The 15,719-nt window shown below is 39.1% G+C and overlaps 2 protein-coding genes across 2 annotated transcripts in view; both read left to right on the top strand.

Annotated features, from left to right (window-relative positions):
• The first annotated feature begins 1,995 nt into the window (after positions 1-1,995).
• klhl30 (kelch-like family member 30) lies at positions 1,996-8,560 on the top strand. The gene is made up of 8 exons (XM_060867071.1): positions 1,996-2,105; positions 3,466-4,318; positions 4,431-4,620; positions 4,718-4,804; positions 5,373-5,528; positions 5,702-5,890; positions 6,608-6,753; positions 7,173-8,560. The coding sequence occupies exons 2-8, from the start codon at positions 3,545-3,547 to the stop codon at positions 7,416-7,418; spliced, it is 1,788 nt and encodes a 595-aa protein (XP_060723054.1). The 5' UTR covers positions 1,996-2,105; positions 3,466-3,544; the 3' UTR covers positions 7,419-8,560.
• Positions 8,561-9,041: 481 nt separating this feature from the next.
• The window catches only part of crocc2 (ciliary rootlet coiled-coil, rootletin family member 2), a 57,496-nt gene continuing 50,818 nt past the window's right edge, over positions 9,042-15,719 (top strand). Inside the window, exons 1-3 of the mRNA XM_060867070.1 lie at positions 9,042-9,137; positions 10,709-10,856; positions 10,958-11,076. Coding sequence (XP_060723053.1) covers positions 9,090-9,137; positions 10,709-10,856; positions 10,958-11,076 — 315 coding nt within the window. The 5' untranslated portion in view covers positions 9,042-9,089. The remainder of the gene's footprint in view (positions 9,138-10,708; positions 10,857-10,957; positions 11,077-15,719) is intronic.

Below are 15,719 nucleotides of genomic sequence, written 5' to 3'. Positions count from 1 at the left end.
CATTGGTTTTAAGCAGCATTTGAGCAGCATAGAGAACTCTCACAACATGTACAGTGGCACTCGTTGCATTATGGCATTAATGCTACATAAAATTTCAGACTTGTAAATACAGTTAACCATTTCCGCAGTTTTTATGAGTTAACATGGGCTGAAATGAGGCAGTTTGACATATGTAATTTAATTAATGTTCTTGAAAGTGGTATAAAAAAAGTCTTGAAGTGACTATAGAGTGGTGTTAAATCTGACATTTTAGCATGCTAATGATGAATTATTATCATTAGCACATTTTATTAGTAGCTGAGTTTATGGCACTGACATTGTAAGTAGCGGCGGAATAAAAACGGACCCAAATGCAGGATAGCTAAAACAAAACGGGATTTATTAACATAAAAAACACGAAACATGGACACAGACTGGAGCCAGGACAAAAACAGAAGACAACAGGATTCCGCGCTGCTCAAGGCAACGCGGCTCAATTAAATAGACAGGACAATCAGAAACATGAGGAAAAGGTGTGCAGAAGCGGGCAGGAAGAGACAAGGGCGGGGCAGACATGTGACACAAAACATAAACAAATGCACGTGGCCGAAGTCCGGCTGATTCCTGACAGACATAATAGTTCTAGCTCTTTTTCATTCATTCATTCATTCATTCATCTTCTACCGCTTATCCGAACTACCTCGGGTCACGGGGAGCCTGTGCCTATCTCAGGCGTCATTGGGCATCAAGGCAGGATACACCCTGGACGGAGTGCCAACCCATCACAGGGCACACACACTCTCATTCACTCACGCAATCACACACTACGGACAATTTTCCAGAGATGCCAATCAACCTACCATGCATGTCTTTGGACCGGGGGAGGAAACCGGAGTACCCGGAGGAAACCCCCGAGGCACGGGGAGAACATGCAAACTCCACACACACAAGGTGGAGGCGGGAATCGAACCTCGACCCTGGAGGTGTGAGGCGAACGTGCTAACCACTAAGCCACCGTGCCCCCCCCCCCCCTCGTTTTCATTCAAATCTTTAATTCAGTTAAGATAAGTAATTTTTTTTTATTAGTTGTTTCATTTTTATTCATCATATTCATTGGTATGGCTGATTAGAAGGGGGGCACGGTGGCTTAGTGGCTAGCACGTTCGCCTCACACCTCCAGGGTTGGGGGTTCGATTCCCGCCTCCGCCTTGAGTGTGTGGAGTTTGCATGTTCTCCCCGTGCCTCGGGGGTTTCCTCCGGGTACTCCGGTTTCCTCCCCCGGTCCAAAGACATGCATGGTAGGTTGATTGGCATCTCTGGAAAATTGTCCGTAGTGTGTGATTGCGTGAGTGAATGAGAGTGTGTGTGTGTGTGTGTGTGTGTGGGTTGGCACTCCGTCCAGGGTGTATCCTGCCTTGATGATGCCTGAGATGACTCGAGGTAGTTTGGATAAGCGGTAGAAAATGAGTGAGAGTGGGCTGATTAGTACTTTAATCAAACTCATGGAAAGCCTCTAAACAATCCTCTTAAACAGAGCACACATACTGCTGATAACTAGTTGTTAAAAGCATAAACTTGTAACAACTATGCCATTATTTACAATGAAAAAATGCTTGTAGAAAAATCTAAGATTTAACATTTTTTCATCAAAGGGTTGTAAATCTTATTTTTGGGGAGGGTTGGGATGAGGGGAGTGTGCAAACTCTCATCTGAATAAATACTCAATTACAAGCTCTTACTTGAATAAGCCATAGGGTTAATGAGATTAATGTAATTGCTTTTGTCCACTGATTGATCAACTGCATCAGGATCATTGGGATGATGGAAAACTGTACAGGGTGGTTGGTGATTAACTGAGGCACAGTAGTGTGTGTGTGTGTGTGTGTGTGTGTGTGTGTGTGTGTGTGTGTGTGTGTGAGGAGAGAGTTTATTTCTCTTTAAGAGCAGGTGACACTTCATCCCAGAGAGTTTGGTATTTAAATTTAGAACCTTACCACAGAACTAAAAATAGTATAGTGGAAGGCAAGTGTGCTATGAGTTGACAAAACTGTTCAATGACCCTGACTTCAACAAGCAACAACTGTTTTTTAAGCAATGTTTTATTTCTGCTTTCATTCAGCAAAAAGGTAAGGTCTGATTTGTTTTTACTGTTACGATTTTCTCTAACGTTTGTGCTAAAATAATCTAAAATGTTAACACAGAGCTAGTTAGTGCCAGTGTCAGAACTTCATGCTAGCTGTTAGCTGCTACTGACTAAACAAATAACACACAGTAAACAATAAACAGTACTCATATTAATATCTATTTGACAGTGTACTATGCAGATTATAGCTATGAAGCCATGAAGGGTAAAGTTTATATGGAGGCCATTTGTTTTGGGATCATATAAACAAATTTTGAAGAGTGACATTAAGTAAAATAATTCATATTACAAATAATGAGCCATAATTTCTAATAATAAAATTGTTAATAGTTTCAATAACTGCCCTGTAGGTTTTTGTATAAACATCACTTAAGTCTCTAGGATTGAGCATCTGAGCATAAAGTTCTGTTGCCATGTTGTTTTTGCTTGAGTTGCTCTTAGGAAACATGTAGAGTGACTGAACAGACTTTGGTTAAAAATTAGTACTCACTCCTATTCCCATAGTCAATGAAGCTATGGTGCTATAAACATGTATGTTTTATAACTTTAAAGTGTAGAAACTAATATTTACTCGGACTGCTTTTCAGTTTGGACCATTAAGCCCTACCTATTTAGATTTATTTATTTACTTTTATTTATTTATTTTTTACTAATGTGCATTCTTTGCAAATCCTATTTTTTTTGGGAACTAGTCTAGGATTTGTGCCCTATCTTCACAAAATTAGAACCTGGACATGTCGGAACCTGGAGTAGAGGTCAAAACTCAATCATTATTAAAAATATTTACAAATAATATGCCTGTTGCATTTCAGTTATTCTAATTGGGGCAGAGCAAGGTTTTTTTTGTTATAACTCAGTTTTCTTTAATTATGCCTGAGATTAAAAAAACATGTTTGCAACTCAGATTTCATCAGGTATTTCACATGATTGAGCCTTGACAAAACCTTGGTAAGTATGTTCTTGTGTAGCCTTTGTTTTGTTCTGTGTAACTAGGTAGGAACTTGACACTGGGGCTACGTTAGCCAAGACTGCTTGGACCCCGTGGATTGCTGCTTACAGCTATATTTGTTCTCTGAATCTGTACTGTCAAATGAATTCCTACTCCGACAGGTTACCAATAGATAAAGAAATGAGAATGTAATCCACATCCTGTAAGCTGTATTGTTTCTTCGTGTCCATCTATAAAACCATTTAATTTTTACCCATTGTCATGACTTCATTTGGTTATCTTTACTGGATCACAGCAAGATAGCAATTGCACTGGTAATAACAAGACTTTAATGCTGCATTAAAATGGCTGTAAGTGGTTAGGTATAATACAAGTCCCATCTCTTGCCATGCAGATAAATACTTCACAGAGGAGTTGGGTTGCAACACATTGAGACCACGGGACCATTGGTCACTGGATCAAAACGTGTTATCATGGTACGTAATATGGATGACCTGGACTTTTGCCTGTCCTCTCACTCACAAAGCATGTTGGAGGGACTGCGTTCTCTCTGTTCCCACCCAAATCTTGTGGATGTAACCTTAAGTGCTGGTGGAAGGGACTTCCCCTGCCACCGGGGCATCCTGGCTCTCTGTAGCCTCTACTTCCACTCTATGTTCTTAGGTGACTTTGTGGAGAGTATAGCTGCACGGGTAGAGCTTCATGACGTGGATCCTGATGTACTTGCCACCCTGCTGGACTTTGCTTACACTGGAAAACTCACCATAAATCAGGGAAATGTGGAGGGCCTGATATGCACCTCAAGTCAGCTTCAATTTCAGACGGTGCGGACTGTCTGTAGTCGATACCTACAGCACCAGATAGATGCTAGCAACTGCCTTGGCATACAAGAGTTTGGAGAGATCCATGGTTGTCCTGAGGTAGTGGCTAAAGCCAAAGCATTTCTTTTGGAGAACTTTGAGGCAGTGCAACAGCATGAGGAGTTTCTGCTGCTGGAAAAGGATAAGCTAGTAGCTTGTCTGAAGGATGAGGGTCTGAAGGTGCGGCATGACTGTGCTCAAGCTGAGGCAGCACTTGCATGGGTCAGACATTGCAGAGACAGCCGAATCTGTCACCTGCCAGAACTACTGAGACTGGCAAGACTACCTCTTCTGCCTGAGTCCTACCTTATGGAAATCCTGTTGAAAGATCCTCTAGTTCAGGATTCCCTGGAATGCAAAGAACTTCTGGAGGATGTTTCTAGAGAGGTTGGTTATCTCTTTGTGGGTTACATATATTAACCACACCGAGTCCATAAAGTTGTAGGGCCCATTTCTATGTGTCTTGTTTAATCTAAATGTGTGAAGTCCTTTGTTTCAGAAAATTAATATAACACCAGGCGAGTCAGCGCAGAGTACATTCAGAACTACCCCTCACAACCTGCAGGAAGTGTTGTTTGTGATGGGTGGCCGCTCGCTAGATGACTCTGATGAAGAAGATGAGGAGGAAGATGGTGAGAGACAGATCAGGATTCATCCTAGGAACTGTGCCTTCTACAACACAAAGCTTCGTAAGGACAGCTTTTGTCCCTGATTTATCCCTGAAACATTACTGCATTTCATCTATAATTAGAAAAAAACTTAATTATTGTCTCTTCTTTTTCACAGATCAATGGTATCAGCTACCTGATTTTCCCAACTACAATAAGTGGGGTTATTCTGTTGTTTCTTTGAACAATGATGTGTATGTTACAGGTAAACAGCAGCTGGCTCTAAAATTACTTTCTGGTGTATTGTGATGTATTGTGAAAGAAAGAGAAAGGAGTAGCATCAGGAGGGCCTTTGAGGATATTTATAGAAATATAGACCTTTTTATAGAATTATAGACCTTTTTGTGGAAAAAAATCAAGTGAATGTATAGTTTCCCTAACCATATTTGAGTACTGCATTGTTATTAATGAAACATCATCTCCATGAAGAATTTGGAGAGGATAAAGAAGAAAATCCTGTGGCTATAAAGAAAATCTCTCGAACAGTCTCATAAGAACTGGAACCACTTAAGAATTATGAGGGTTACTAAACACACTTACTAATGGAACACCTAGCTTTTCAAGGATTTATAAGAGATATATAAAAATCTCTTCCACCTGAAAATTGCCTATACCACTCATTTTCCTCTTTTTTATAGAAGTCTTTGTTTTAGCTCTTTGGAATTTTTATATGCTGCCAAAACAAAGCCAACATTATTGCCTAAGAGATGTCCAGTATACTTGATGGAAAAAATTATAGTCTCGTCATGACTTCTAGATTTGCTTTTTCTCAGGTGGTTCAAGAGGTTCCCAGACCAATACCTGGTCAACCACAGAGACCTGGAAGTATATAACTCGTGAAGGGAGGTGGGTTACAGTAGCGCCCATGTTGAGGCCCAGGACTAATCACTCCTCTGCAGCACTAAATGGAGAGATTTATGTCATTGGAGGTAAGAAAATAGTAGAAATACGCAGTAATAAACAGTTGTAGACAGCCTCTGAAAATCTATTTAAGAAAATCTACACCTTATTTTCTCTCTTGGGCACAAATAGTTTATAATAAAAGTGTTGTTTTCTGTGACTCACTTACTGAGTGTTTGAAAGTGTTTTGTTATATTTACAGGCACAACGATGGACACTGTAGAAGTAGAACACTATGACCCATACATTGACAGCTGGGCTCTCACAGCTCCTGCAGTGAAATATGTGACCAATTTCACAGCCACTGCATGTCTGGGGAAGCTGTATGTCATTGGCTCCTGTGCTGTCAAATATAATGCCCTGACTCTGCAGTGCTACAACCCTGTCATAGGTAGGAATCACCAAGGACCATAATCTGTGTATAGTTTCAACAACCAGAGCAGAACACCAGTACAAAAATCCAAGTCATATGCAAAGGACAATACAATAAATATAGACCTAATAATCCTTTTTCTTTTAATTTTTATGTCAATACCAATATCAGAGCTCTGAGTATTGACTGATACAAATACAGGTTCACCATATGATCTGTGTTGTGATAGTCAAATAATTTGTCTTAATGGCATAAAATACATCAGTGCATTAAATCAGAAAAATATGGCAAATCGTCAAATATTAGCTCATTCAAGACTATTCTAGATTTTTAATTTAGTAATCACCCAATAATGATAATATTAATATCAGTTATTTCCTTTTAAAACATATTGTCTTTTGCTGCTCTTTTGTAAGTATTAGTATGTTCTTATGTCCTGCTTCCCATCCCCAAGATTTCCTTACAACTAACATGTAAACACAATTTTGACTCAGTTATGCCAGGTTGATGCTGTAAAGTTGTCACCTGATTGAAATTACACCAAAATTAGTTGTTTGATATGATTAATAGGAAAACAGCATAGAATTATGCGAAACTTATGGAGTTTGGAGAGACAATCCTTATTTCTCTGTGAAGAATGTAATGTAATGATTATATAAGAAAACTCTTACTCTGCACTGTCTAAAACTGGCTTAAATGTGTGATTTTATTTCCAATTTGACATTTTTTTTCCAGATAGTTGGAGTATCATCTGCTCTCCATTTATCCCAAAGTACCTATCTTCTCCTCGTTCTGTTTCTATGGATGGAGTTATCTATCTGGTAGCGGACAACACCAAAAAAGTGTATCTGTATGACCCAGATGCTAACATGTGGCAGAAAGTAAGTTTTTTTGTTTTGATTTTCCACATTCAACAATTTCTGAAACATTTGCAGTTTGCTATGGTAAATTCAATTTTTAATTACAATGCCAGTACCAGTGGACACTGGCTTATGGTACAAAAAAATGTTAAGATCCTGTACTGCTGATTGAAAGGATGAGTTCCAATTACAGGACCTCAGAATGGTCACTGTTGGAATGAAAGAACCTTAAACGTCAGCTGTATACTGTTTTGTCCCAATGGAAATGAATAAATGCATCTGTCAACCAACTAAATTCATTTATTATTAATTCTTCCCTTGAGTATTGTTTAAAAGATTCAAACATGTTATTTCCCCAGCTGGTCACATGTTCTTTGCTAAAACATTTAAGAATCTAAAAATGTATGAATCTAAGAATCTAATGTCTTGGACTTCCTCAGGTTCAGTTCCTCCATAAACTTCATGAGAACGGAGGCATGGTGGTTCTGGGAGAGAAGCTCTGCGTGACTGGGGGCCACTGGAAAGGAATGGAGGGAGATTATGGTGTAGAAGTGGAGGTGTACAATCGAGTGTCCAACTCCTGGAGGGTGGAGTGTTTTCTTCCCAGGCTCTGGTACTACAGTGGCTGCTGTTCGATCTTCCTAGACACGGCCCAGTGGCCTGAGCTCTTTCCTGAAGAGACATAATAGGATGCAGTGATATGAAGCTGTTTAGTTATATTGTAAGCTCAACTAGAATAACCTTAGCTTAGCTAAGATGACTAGAACAATAATTCTCTCTCAGAGAATTTTTGACTTTATTCTATTTTTATTTTTAAGATACAGAAAACATCTTTCAGTAGAAAAATATACATTCAAGGAAGTGGAGTTAAAAAAAGTGCTGTTGTAAGTGTATTTTTCTGCCATTCTTTTTTTTTTTGGTTTACATTGTTTAAAATGCTTTGTTTATTGATTGTTTTTGTTTATTGATTGTTTTTATTTTTGTATTATTACAACACTAACCACTGGGAAAGTTGGATAATATATTTCTAAATCTGCATGATTTCACAGAATAGAGAACATATAGCTATGTCTAATAATTAAAAAAAAAACATGTCTAAGGCACTTTACAAACACAGTCACAGTTCAGTGATGATGTTTAATGGCCTGATCTTATTGGAGGCCTACATGTGAACACGCTGCAGATGTCCAAAATGTAAACTGACTGAGCCTAGAATGAAATTGTGTTTGGTATTAAGTCACATATACAACATATACAACCATCAATAGCAAAAACTGAGGGTAACAATGTGGTAGTGCATGATAGGCAACACAATAAATACAAAAATGGTAAACAAGATACATTGCAGACAATGCAACAGTTACAACACAGAATGCATATGTCCTTGCATGTGGTGTGTAATGAGAAAGATATAACCAGAAGCAGCACATGTCCCTGGGTTAAAGAAGTATACTTTTATTAGTCATCGTTGGACTTTTGTGTACAATTGAACAATTCAGCTTGTTCTGACCAACTACAAAAACAAGGTCCAAGCTCGTCAAATTGTTAGAACATATTGTTACCAATTGTTGGACACAACATAAATGCTAGTAGTGAACAAACTTGTACTTTGTCACATTTATTATTGACTTTGTTTAGTTAAGTGCTGTTTACTGCTCTTTACAGAACATTTTTTTTTTTTTTTTATGTAGAGATGTTTTATTGCATTACTTATGAAGGCATCTTTGCTCTACAGCATCTAGTGCTGTACACACACTCTAATGCACTTGCTGTATAGATATTCATTGCACTGCATATACTTTTATGTAATTAGTAATTGTGTTTCATAAAATATACTACGGATAATAAATAAGGATAACTCTTTTTTTTCTTTCATTAAGCTATAGTTTTATATTTAATAATTGCTCCTCTGAAATAAATTCAGTCTATTTAAACGTTTTGACGATTATTAACCTGAAAAGGAATGCAATACAGACGCGAGTGTGTGTCGCACGTGAACTCGCTGGCGTCTTTGTAACCATGGAAAACGAAAGCTAGGGTTTGGGTATCATAGCAACCGCCCGGGAGCGTCCTGTTTCTATGCCGACGGAGAAGCTCCTCCTCGACCTCTGCTGTGATTGCAGTTGCTTCAGAAAGTTTTTTTTTAAAAACTTTTGGTCATTTATCATCGTCAACTTTTATTTGCATTTGAATGATACGGTTTATTTCGTACTTGTGTTGTATTGATTAGACACGTTTAACTGCAGAACCAGAGTTGTTCGTGCTTTTAAAGACTAGCACGTGCTAAAAAAAAAAAAAAAAAAAAGGAAAAAACATTTTGTGCATTAGTTTAACTTCATCCAAAGGTCATTTTCCACATGAATTGTGAAGGGGAGTCTTCGGCCGGACTAGCGGCTGTTATTCAGGTGCGTGCTTTAATTCAAGGTGTGGATAAATGCAGGTAGGTTGTTGTATCGGTGCCTGTTTTATGTCACTGACGATGTGTAAGATGTGTAAGATGTGCAAGAGAAGAGAAGAGGGCTTGATTTACTATATGCAAGGCTGGCAATTTAATTAAGTAAGGCGATCGAAAGGTCAACTGTATTGTAGTGCAGAACTACAGTGTACAGTGTAGTGTAGTTTAAATGCACTTAACAGTAAAAAAGCTCTACTCTTGTGTCAAATGAGTAGAAAATGTCAATCTAAAGGTACCACAGAGTGCAGCATACACTAACCGTGCTGTTTTTTCTTTTTATTAAAAACGGGACATGTTCACATTCCTGCAGTTATTTAAACAGCCAGTTGTGTGGTATCAGAGCAATACAGAAAATCAGGCAGATACAGGACAGAAACTGCTGATCTCATGGGAATTTAATATGCAACAGTCTCTTGAATTTACACAGACTGAGTGATTGAGTTATTTGGGTGGTTTAAGTCAGATTCCAGGATTCAAGGTTACAGGAAGGACATAGAAAATTAAACCACTCTTTATATCCATGGTGAGCAGAAAAGCATCTTAACATGTGCAAAACATCAATCCTTGATGTGGATGTGCTACAAATGCAAAATATCTCATTGGGTTCCACTCCTATCAGCAAAGAACAGGAATCAGGAGCCATCATGTCTTAGTCTGCACCCATATTAGCCTCAGGTTAATGTCTCTTTAAGATGCTTTTCTGTTTACCTTGGTTGTAAAGAGTGCTTGTTTGAGTAACCACAGGCTTTCTGTCAGGATTTATGATAAATTAAAAGAAATCTGGTGGCTCTGTTATGCTGTTTGTTTCTTTTTTTTTTTACATAGTCCCCTAAGAGAGAAAAGTGTTTATATGATCTTATTTATTATATGATTATGCATCTCAATCCTAATATGTGAAGAAAATGGCCTTACCTCTATCCTCAGTGCTGACTGAACAGTTTGTTAAAGAGCTTCACAATAATCTGATCTCAGCTCAATAGAATAGTTGAATAGTTTCATTTAATTTTTTGAGCAATATCATTTATAAAAGCACTCTCCAGGACTATCAACAAAGCACTGAGTCCATCATATTTAGGGTACTGCATAGTGCTTCAATTTGTACTAAAGGGACACATTAATGCGTTTTATTTTGAGAATGTTAGAATTGCACAAAAACATGTGTGCTGTAAGTGGATTCTATGAGCTAATCATAAAAAAAGGTCATAAGATTATGAAAAGATAGAGTAGTAGTTACTTGTCTTGTAAATTGCCTTGCTGGTTACCTTTTAAATAAAAGAGACATGTAGATAATTTCATGTCTGGAAAATGAAAACAGAAATCAAATAGACTTACAGTAACTATGCATTGGATGCAATGTTATTAATCACAGTTTTTCTAAGATATCTACAGTAAGATGGGTAACACCTTACAATACAATACAGTATATATATATATACATATATATATATATATATATATATATATACATATAATAGTAATAGTAGGAATACTAACCTATTACTATACCTGGTGATGTTACAGAAACTAGAGGAATCCCTGCTCAACCCAGATAGCAGCATAGAGGAGAAAGCCCTCACTGTACAGAGTGATGATGTGGATTCCTTTAACACACCAGTTCCTGCGCTCATACGGCAGATCATTACCCGGAACCTTGCTGAAGGGCCTTCAGGTATGCTCAATTACTGTACCTGTTACATATCAGTAAAGAGTATGGAATAAGCATGGTTACAGTATATCCTGCCCTTTCTTGTAATCCACTACTTATTTCAGGTGCTGCTGTTGGTGAGATCAGTGTACAGGAAGAGAATCGGCGTCTTAAGGATCTGCTTTCACAGGCCCGTATGGACAAAGACCAGCTGCTCATCAAGCAGGCCGCTTTAACTAGCAGGGTAGGAACATGTACACATATCCTCATGTACATTTTCAGTCAGTGCGTACACTTCCACTGACTTAGAATAAGCTAAACCACTGTAAGGAAGTTACAGGGCAAATAAAGGAAAGCAGGGTTGTTCTATTTTGTCAGGCTGAAAATGACTTTTTGTTTACAACCAATCAGTACCGAATGATATTTATTAAGGGCCAAACTAGGTTTTCTTATGGAATATGAGCTATTTTCCTGTGTGTAATGTCTTATATCACACAACCATTTCAACTTATAACATTTTTTTTATATTCATTAATTAAGAACATGTCCGTTTTAACTTCCCTTAACAATTTTGCTTTATTTCCCCTCTCTTTTGAAATACATTAGACAAAAATAAAGCCCATAAAGCTCTCCATCCTAAAGACATAAAAAAAAAAAACTTAACAGAACTTCTTCACTGTTCATCTTCTGATAATAACAAAGTGCTGAAACTGGATACACCTTCCAAAAATTATATACAAATGTCACCTTACAGAATACCATAAAAAATAATGTGCTTAATATCAACATTTACACACAGTTAAATCATTTTATGTGGGAAATTTGTCCCTGCATCAGACAGAAAACTATAGACACAAACGCATATTAGAATGAATGTTTTAATATAACCCTGTGATTTGCTTTGCAGTTGGAACGTTCAGAGCTACTATTATACAAAATTGATCAACACCTTTTAACCAATCATAATTAACCATTCAATGTAAGGCCAAAGAGTAGAAACTATAATGTGGAATTTATTTAAGAACAGAACGAACAGTCCAAATCAATGACACAGGCACAGTTCAGAAATCCAAAACAGGCAATAAAATCTAAATCATCGCCTTTGGCTTGTTCATTTGTGATTGATTTTAGAAATATAGAGTAACTTAATTTTAAACTTTTAATTTTTTCATTACTTATGAAAAGCTGCTATCAAATCAAATCAAATTTTATTTGTCACATACACATACATACAGAGTACGACATGCAGTGAAATGCTTTTTAAAATATATGAAAATTATATGTGAAAATATATGTATATACATAAATGCATATGGTGGATAATGGCAGTACAAATTAAAATGATTTTGTGATTGTCCTTAAAGTGTCTATGTGCAGTATGGTGTGTATAAAGTGGCACTGTGCTGTGCAAGTCCAGAGTTAAAGTGACAGTCCAGAGTTAGTGCAAAAGTGTAATAGTGCAAAAAAAGGTTGGGCAAAAAAAAAGTAAGATGGAGGGAGAGGTCCAGTACAAGATCCTTTACAATCTTTCTGGCCCTGGTCCGGCACCTGTAGATGTCCTGCAGGTCAGGGAGCTTGTTGTTGATGGTACGTTCAGCTGACCGCACCACCCTCTGGAGGGCTCGCCTGTCCTGCATGGTGCTGTTCCCGAACCAGGAAGTGATGCTACCCGTCAGGACGCTCTCAATGTTGCAGGTGTAGAAAGTCTTTAGCACCTGAGAAGGTAGTTTAAAGTCCCTTAAGCGTCTCAGATTGTACAGACGCTGCCGGGCCTTCTTTGCCAGGGTGTTGATGTGACAGGACCGACAGGTCCTGTGTGATGTGAACACCTAGGTACTGGAAACTGTCCACTCTCTTTACTGGGGTCCCATTGATATTTAGCGGTTGGTATGACCGGACTTCGTGCTGAAGTCCACTATCAACTCCTTAGTCTTGCTGACGTCCAGGAGAAGATTGTTCTCCTGGCACTATCTCTCCAGGGTTTTAGTCTCCTGTAGGTAGGCTGTCTCGTCGTTGTTGGAGATCAGGCCCACCGCAACAGTGTTGTCAGCAACCTTGATGATGGTGGCTTTGAAACAATGTGAATTGTTAAAAGCGTATTACAAAAAAATTTAATTGAATTTAAATTGAATTGTTCTCCTACATGGGTGCCCAGTAAGGTTCCTTTCACACTGGTGCTTGAGGGCTCGCTGAATATGAACATGAGCACTTTCCCACATACTGTAGCCTAGCTTTGCTAAAATCAATCATCCATGTCCAGCAGCTTCATCCAAGGGAACAGGGGAGGTTGGTAACCCAGCATGGATTGGAAGACTGTGAGGCCAGTTGCGAAATGAGTTAGTGATTTCTGCACATATTCGGCCCAGGGAAGATATTTACTCCACAATTGTTGTTCCTGGCTACAGTATGAGCATAAGTAAGCCTAGTTCTTTGTTGACGCACTCTGCTTGGCCATTGGATTGTGGTTAATGCCCTCCAAACCCTTGACGTGAAATGGGATCCATTTCTGATACACTGGCTTCCAGAAAGGAGCCCCTAAGAGAAATGGACACACTGCTAATTTCACTTTCGACCGCACCCCTCTGACAGTGCATGCCTCTGACAAGCTTCAGTCTTCTTCCCTCCTGACACTTCTGGCCTCCTTCTCCCTGGTGTTCAATAACTGCCTCACCACACACAAGGGAGGAAATGTCCTGGACATGGAATTCACCTGTCCTTCCCCAGCTACAGACATGACTGCTACCCCACTTCACATCTCTGATCATCACTTGGTATCCTTCACTATCACTCTCCCTATCCTACTGAAACTTTCAGCATCTCTTTAGAGTCTTGCTCTTAGAGTCCCCCCAGTCTTGCAATACTACCAACTGCCTACTGGATACAATCACTTCCACTATACTCCAGACCATTTCACAAGACTGCTCTTCATCACAACAATCATCAATGATTCATCCGGTCATGTACCAACTACCTTCCAGTAAGCAAGGGTTATTCCCATACTGAAGAAAACTGCTCTGGATTCATCAGACATCAGTAACTACAGGCCAGTTTCACTTCTCTCTTTTCTTTAAAAAAATATTAAACACACTGTGTATTATCAACTGTCTATCCAAGCTGATCTAGCATGCTGAAACTAAATGCTGCTAGATCAGCCAAGCTGTCATCTGTCCTCATCGTCCTTGATCTTTTGGCAAGGTTTGATACAGTCAAACACAAGTCTCTCTTGTCCTCCCTCAGGAGTCTTGAAATTAATAGATCAGCATGGGAATGGTTTGCTTCTTACCTGGATGATCAGGTATATCAGGTAACATGTAGCGGGGTGAAATCTGCTCCAGGCAAACTCTCCACTGGTGTCCCACAGGGCTCAGTAATTTGTCCTCTTCTTTTCCTCAGGTATACTCACTCTCTTGGTGAATATATTTCCTCACATGGGGTCTCTTACTACCGCTAGGCTGATGACACTCATCTTTGATTCTCCTTCCTGCCCTCAGATACCATGTTTTTTCCTTGGATTTCAGCATAACTGATGGACCTTTCATGGATGATGGCTCATCAGCTGAAATGAAATCCCAGCAAAACTGAGCTGCTGATCATCTCATGTGATTCATCCCCAGTTCAGTATCTTGCAATATCCCTATATTTCCCCTTCAGTCACAGCTCACAACCTAGGGGTTACCATGGAGACACCCTTATCCAGAGTAACTCATATTTTTTTTATTTCAATTTATACAACTGAGGAATTGAGGGTTAAGGGCCTTGCTCAAAGGCCAAGAACTGGCAGTTTAGTGGACCTGGTATTTGAACTCATGACCTTCTGATCAGTAGTCCAACACCTTAACCATTGAGCTACCACATTAACTATTATCATTCCTTGCACTGCATCTTGCACACTCAGAGCTACCAGCACTGCTCAACTGGTCCTACGTGTGGACACTCAGGAAGCAAAGCTCGCTGGTTATCCTAGACAAGGTCCAACCTTACCAGGGCTATGATGATGGAAGATGGCATTATGGATTCTGAAGTTGGTTTGTGGTGTCATAACGGTGAGAGAGTGCGTCCGATTTGCTGTTCTTTGTTCCTAGTCAATATGTAACTGTGAAGTTAAATCATGCAAAGAACACCACCCACTAGGCTTGATGGGGATTCAGACATTTAGCATTTTTAATGCATTCTAAGGTCTTGTGGTTGATGATCACCTGAAAAGGGTGCAGTGCTTGCTCCAGCCAGTGCCACCATTCTTTAAATGCAGCTTTGGATGATAGAAGTTACTGGTTCCCCACCTCGTAGTTTGATTCAGCTTGTGATATTTTCCTAGAAAAATAGGTGCATTGGAAGAGGTTAGCATGGTTGTTGTAGCATTAAGATAGTATGGCCCCAACGGATCCCAAGGCATTGACCTCGACCGCAAATTGTAAGTTGTTTAAGGAACAACTCTGTGAGGTCTTGGTATTCTGAACATTCACAGTGTTCTCAGTTGCTGAGCTTTCAATTTTCGTTGAGTAGCATGGGAAGAAGCGGTGTCCTTGGTGTGTGATACAAAATGGTGACCAGTGTGTGAGCTCCTTTTCTTGCCATGAAAACTTTGAGTTGTGTCTGTGGAGCTATTGGAATCATAGAATAACAGAATTATTTTTTTCATGTGGAAAAGTCCCAACCGGGGGTGATGGGGACAGTCTGATGCATGGTTTCCTCGCATGTTGCTAATGTAACACGCTTATGTCAGTTTCTGCTCTACAACATTAGAAAGATTTGGCCATTTTTGTCCACACAGGCTGCTCAGGTACTTGTTCAGTCTCTTGTCATCTCAAGACTGAACTACTGCAACTCACTGCTGGCAGATCTACCTTTGAACGAAATTCGTCCTCTGCAAATAATCCAAAATGCAGC

Source organism: Tachysurus vachellii, chromosome 4 (genome assembly GCF_030014155.1).
Source record: "Tachysurus vachellii isolate PV-2020 chromosome 4, HZAU_Pvac_v1, whole genome shotgun sequence".
Classification (NCBI taxonomy): domain Eukaryota; kingdom Metazoa; phylum Chordata; class Actinopteri; order Siluriformes; family Bagridae; genus Tachysurus; species Tachysurus vachellii.
The sequence above is the reverse complement of the archived record's forward strand: the minus strand, read 5'-3'. Positions and strand labels throughout refer to the sequence as shown.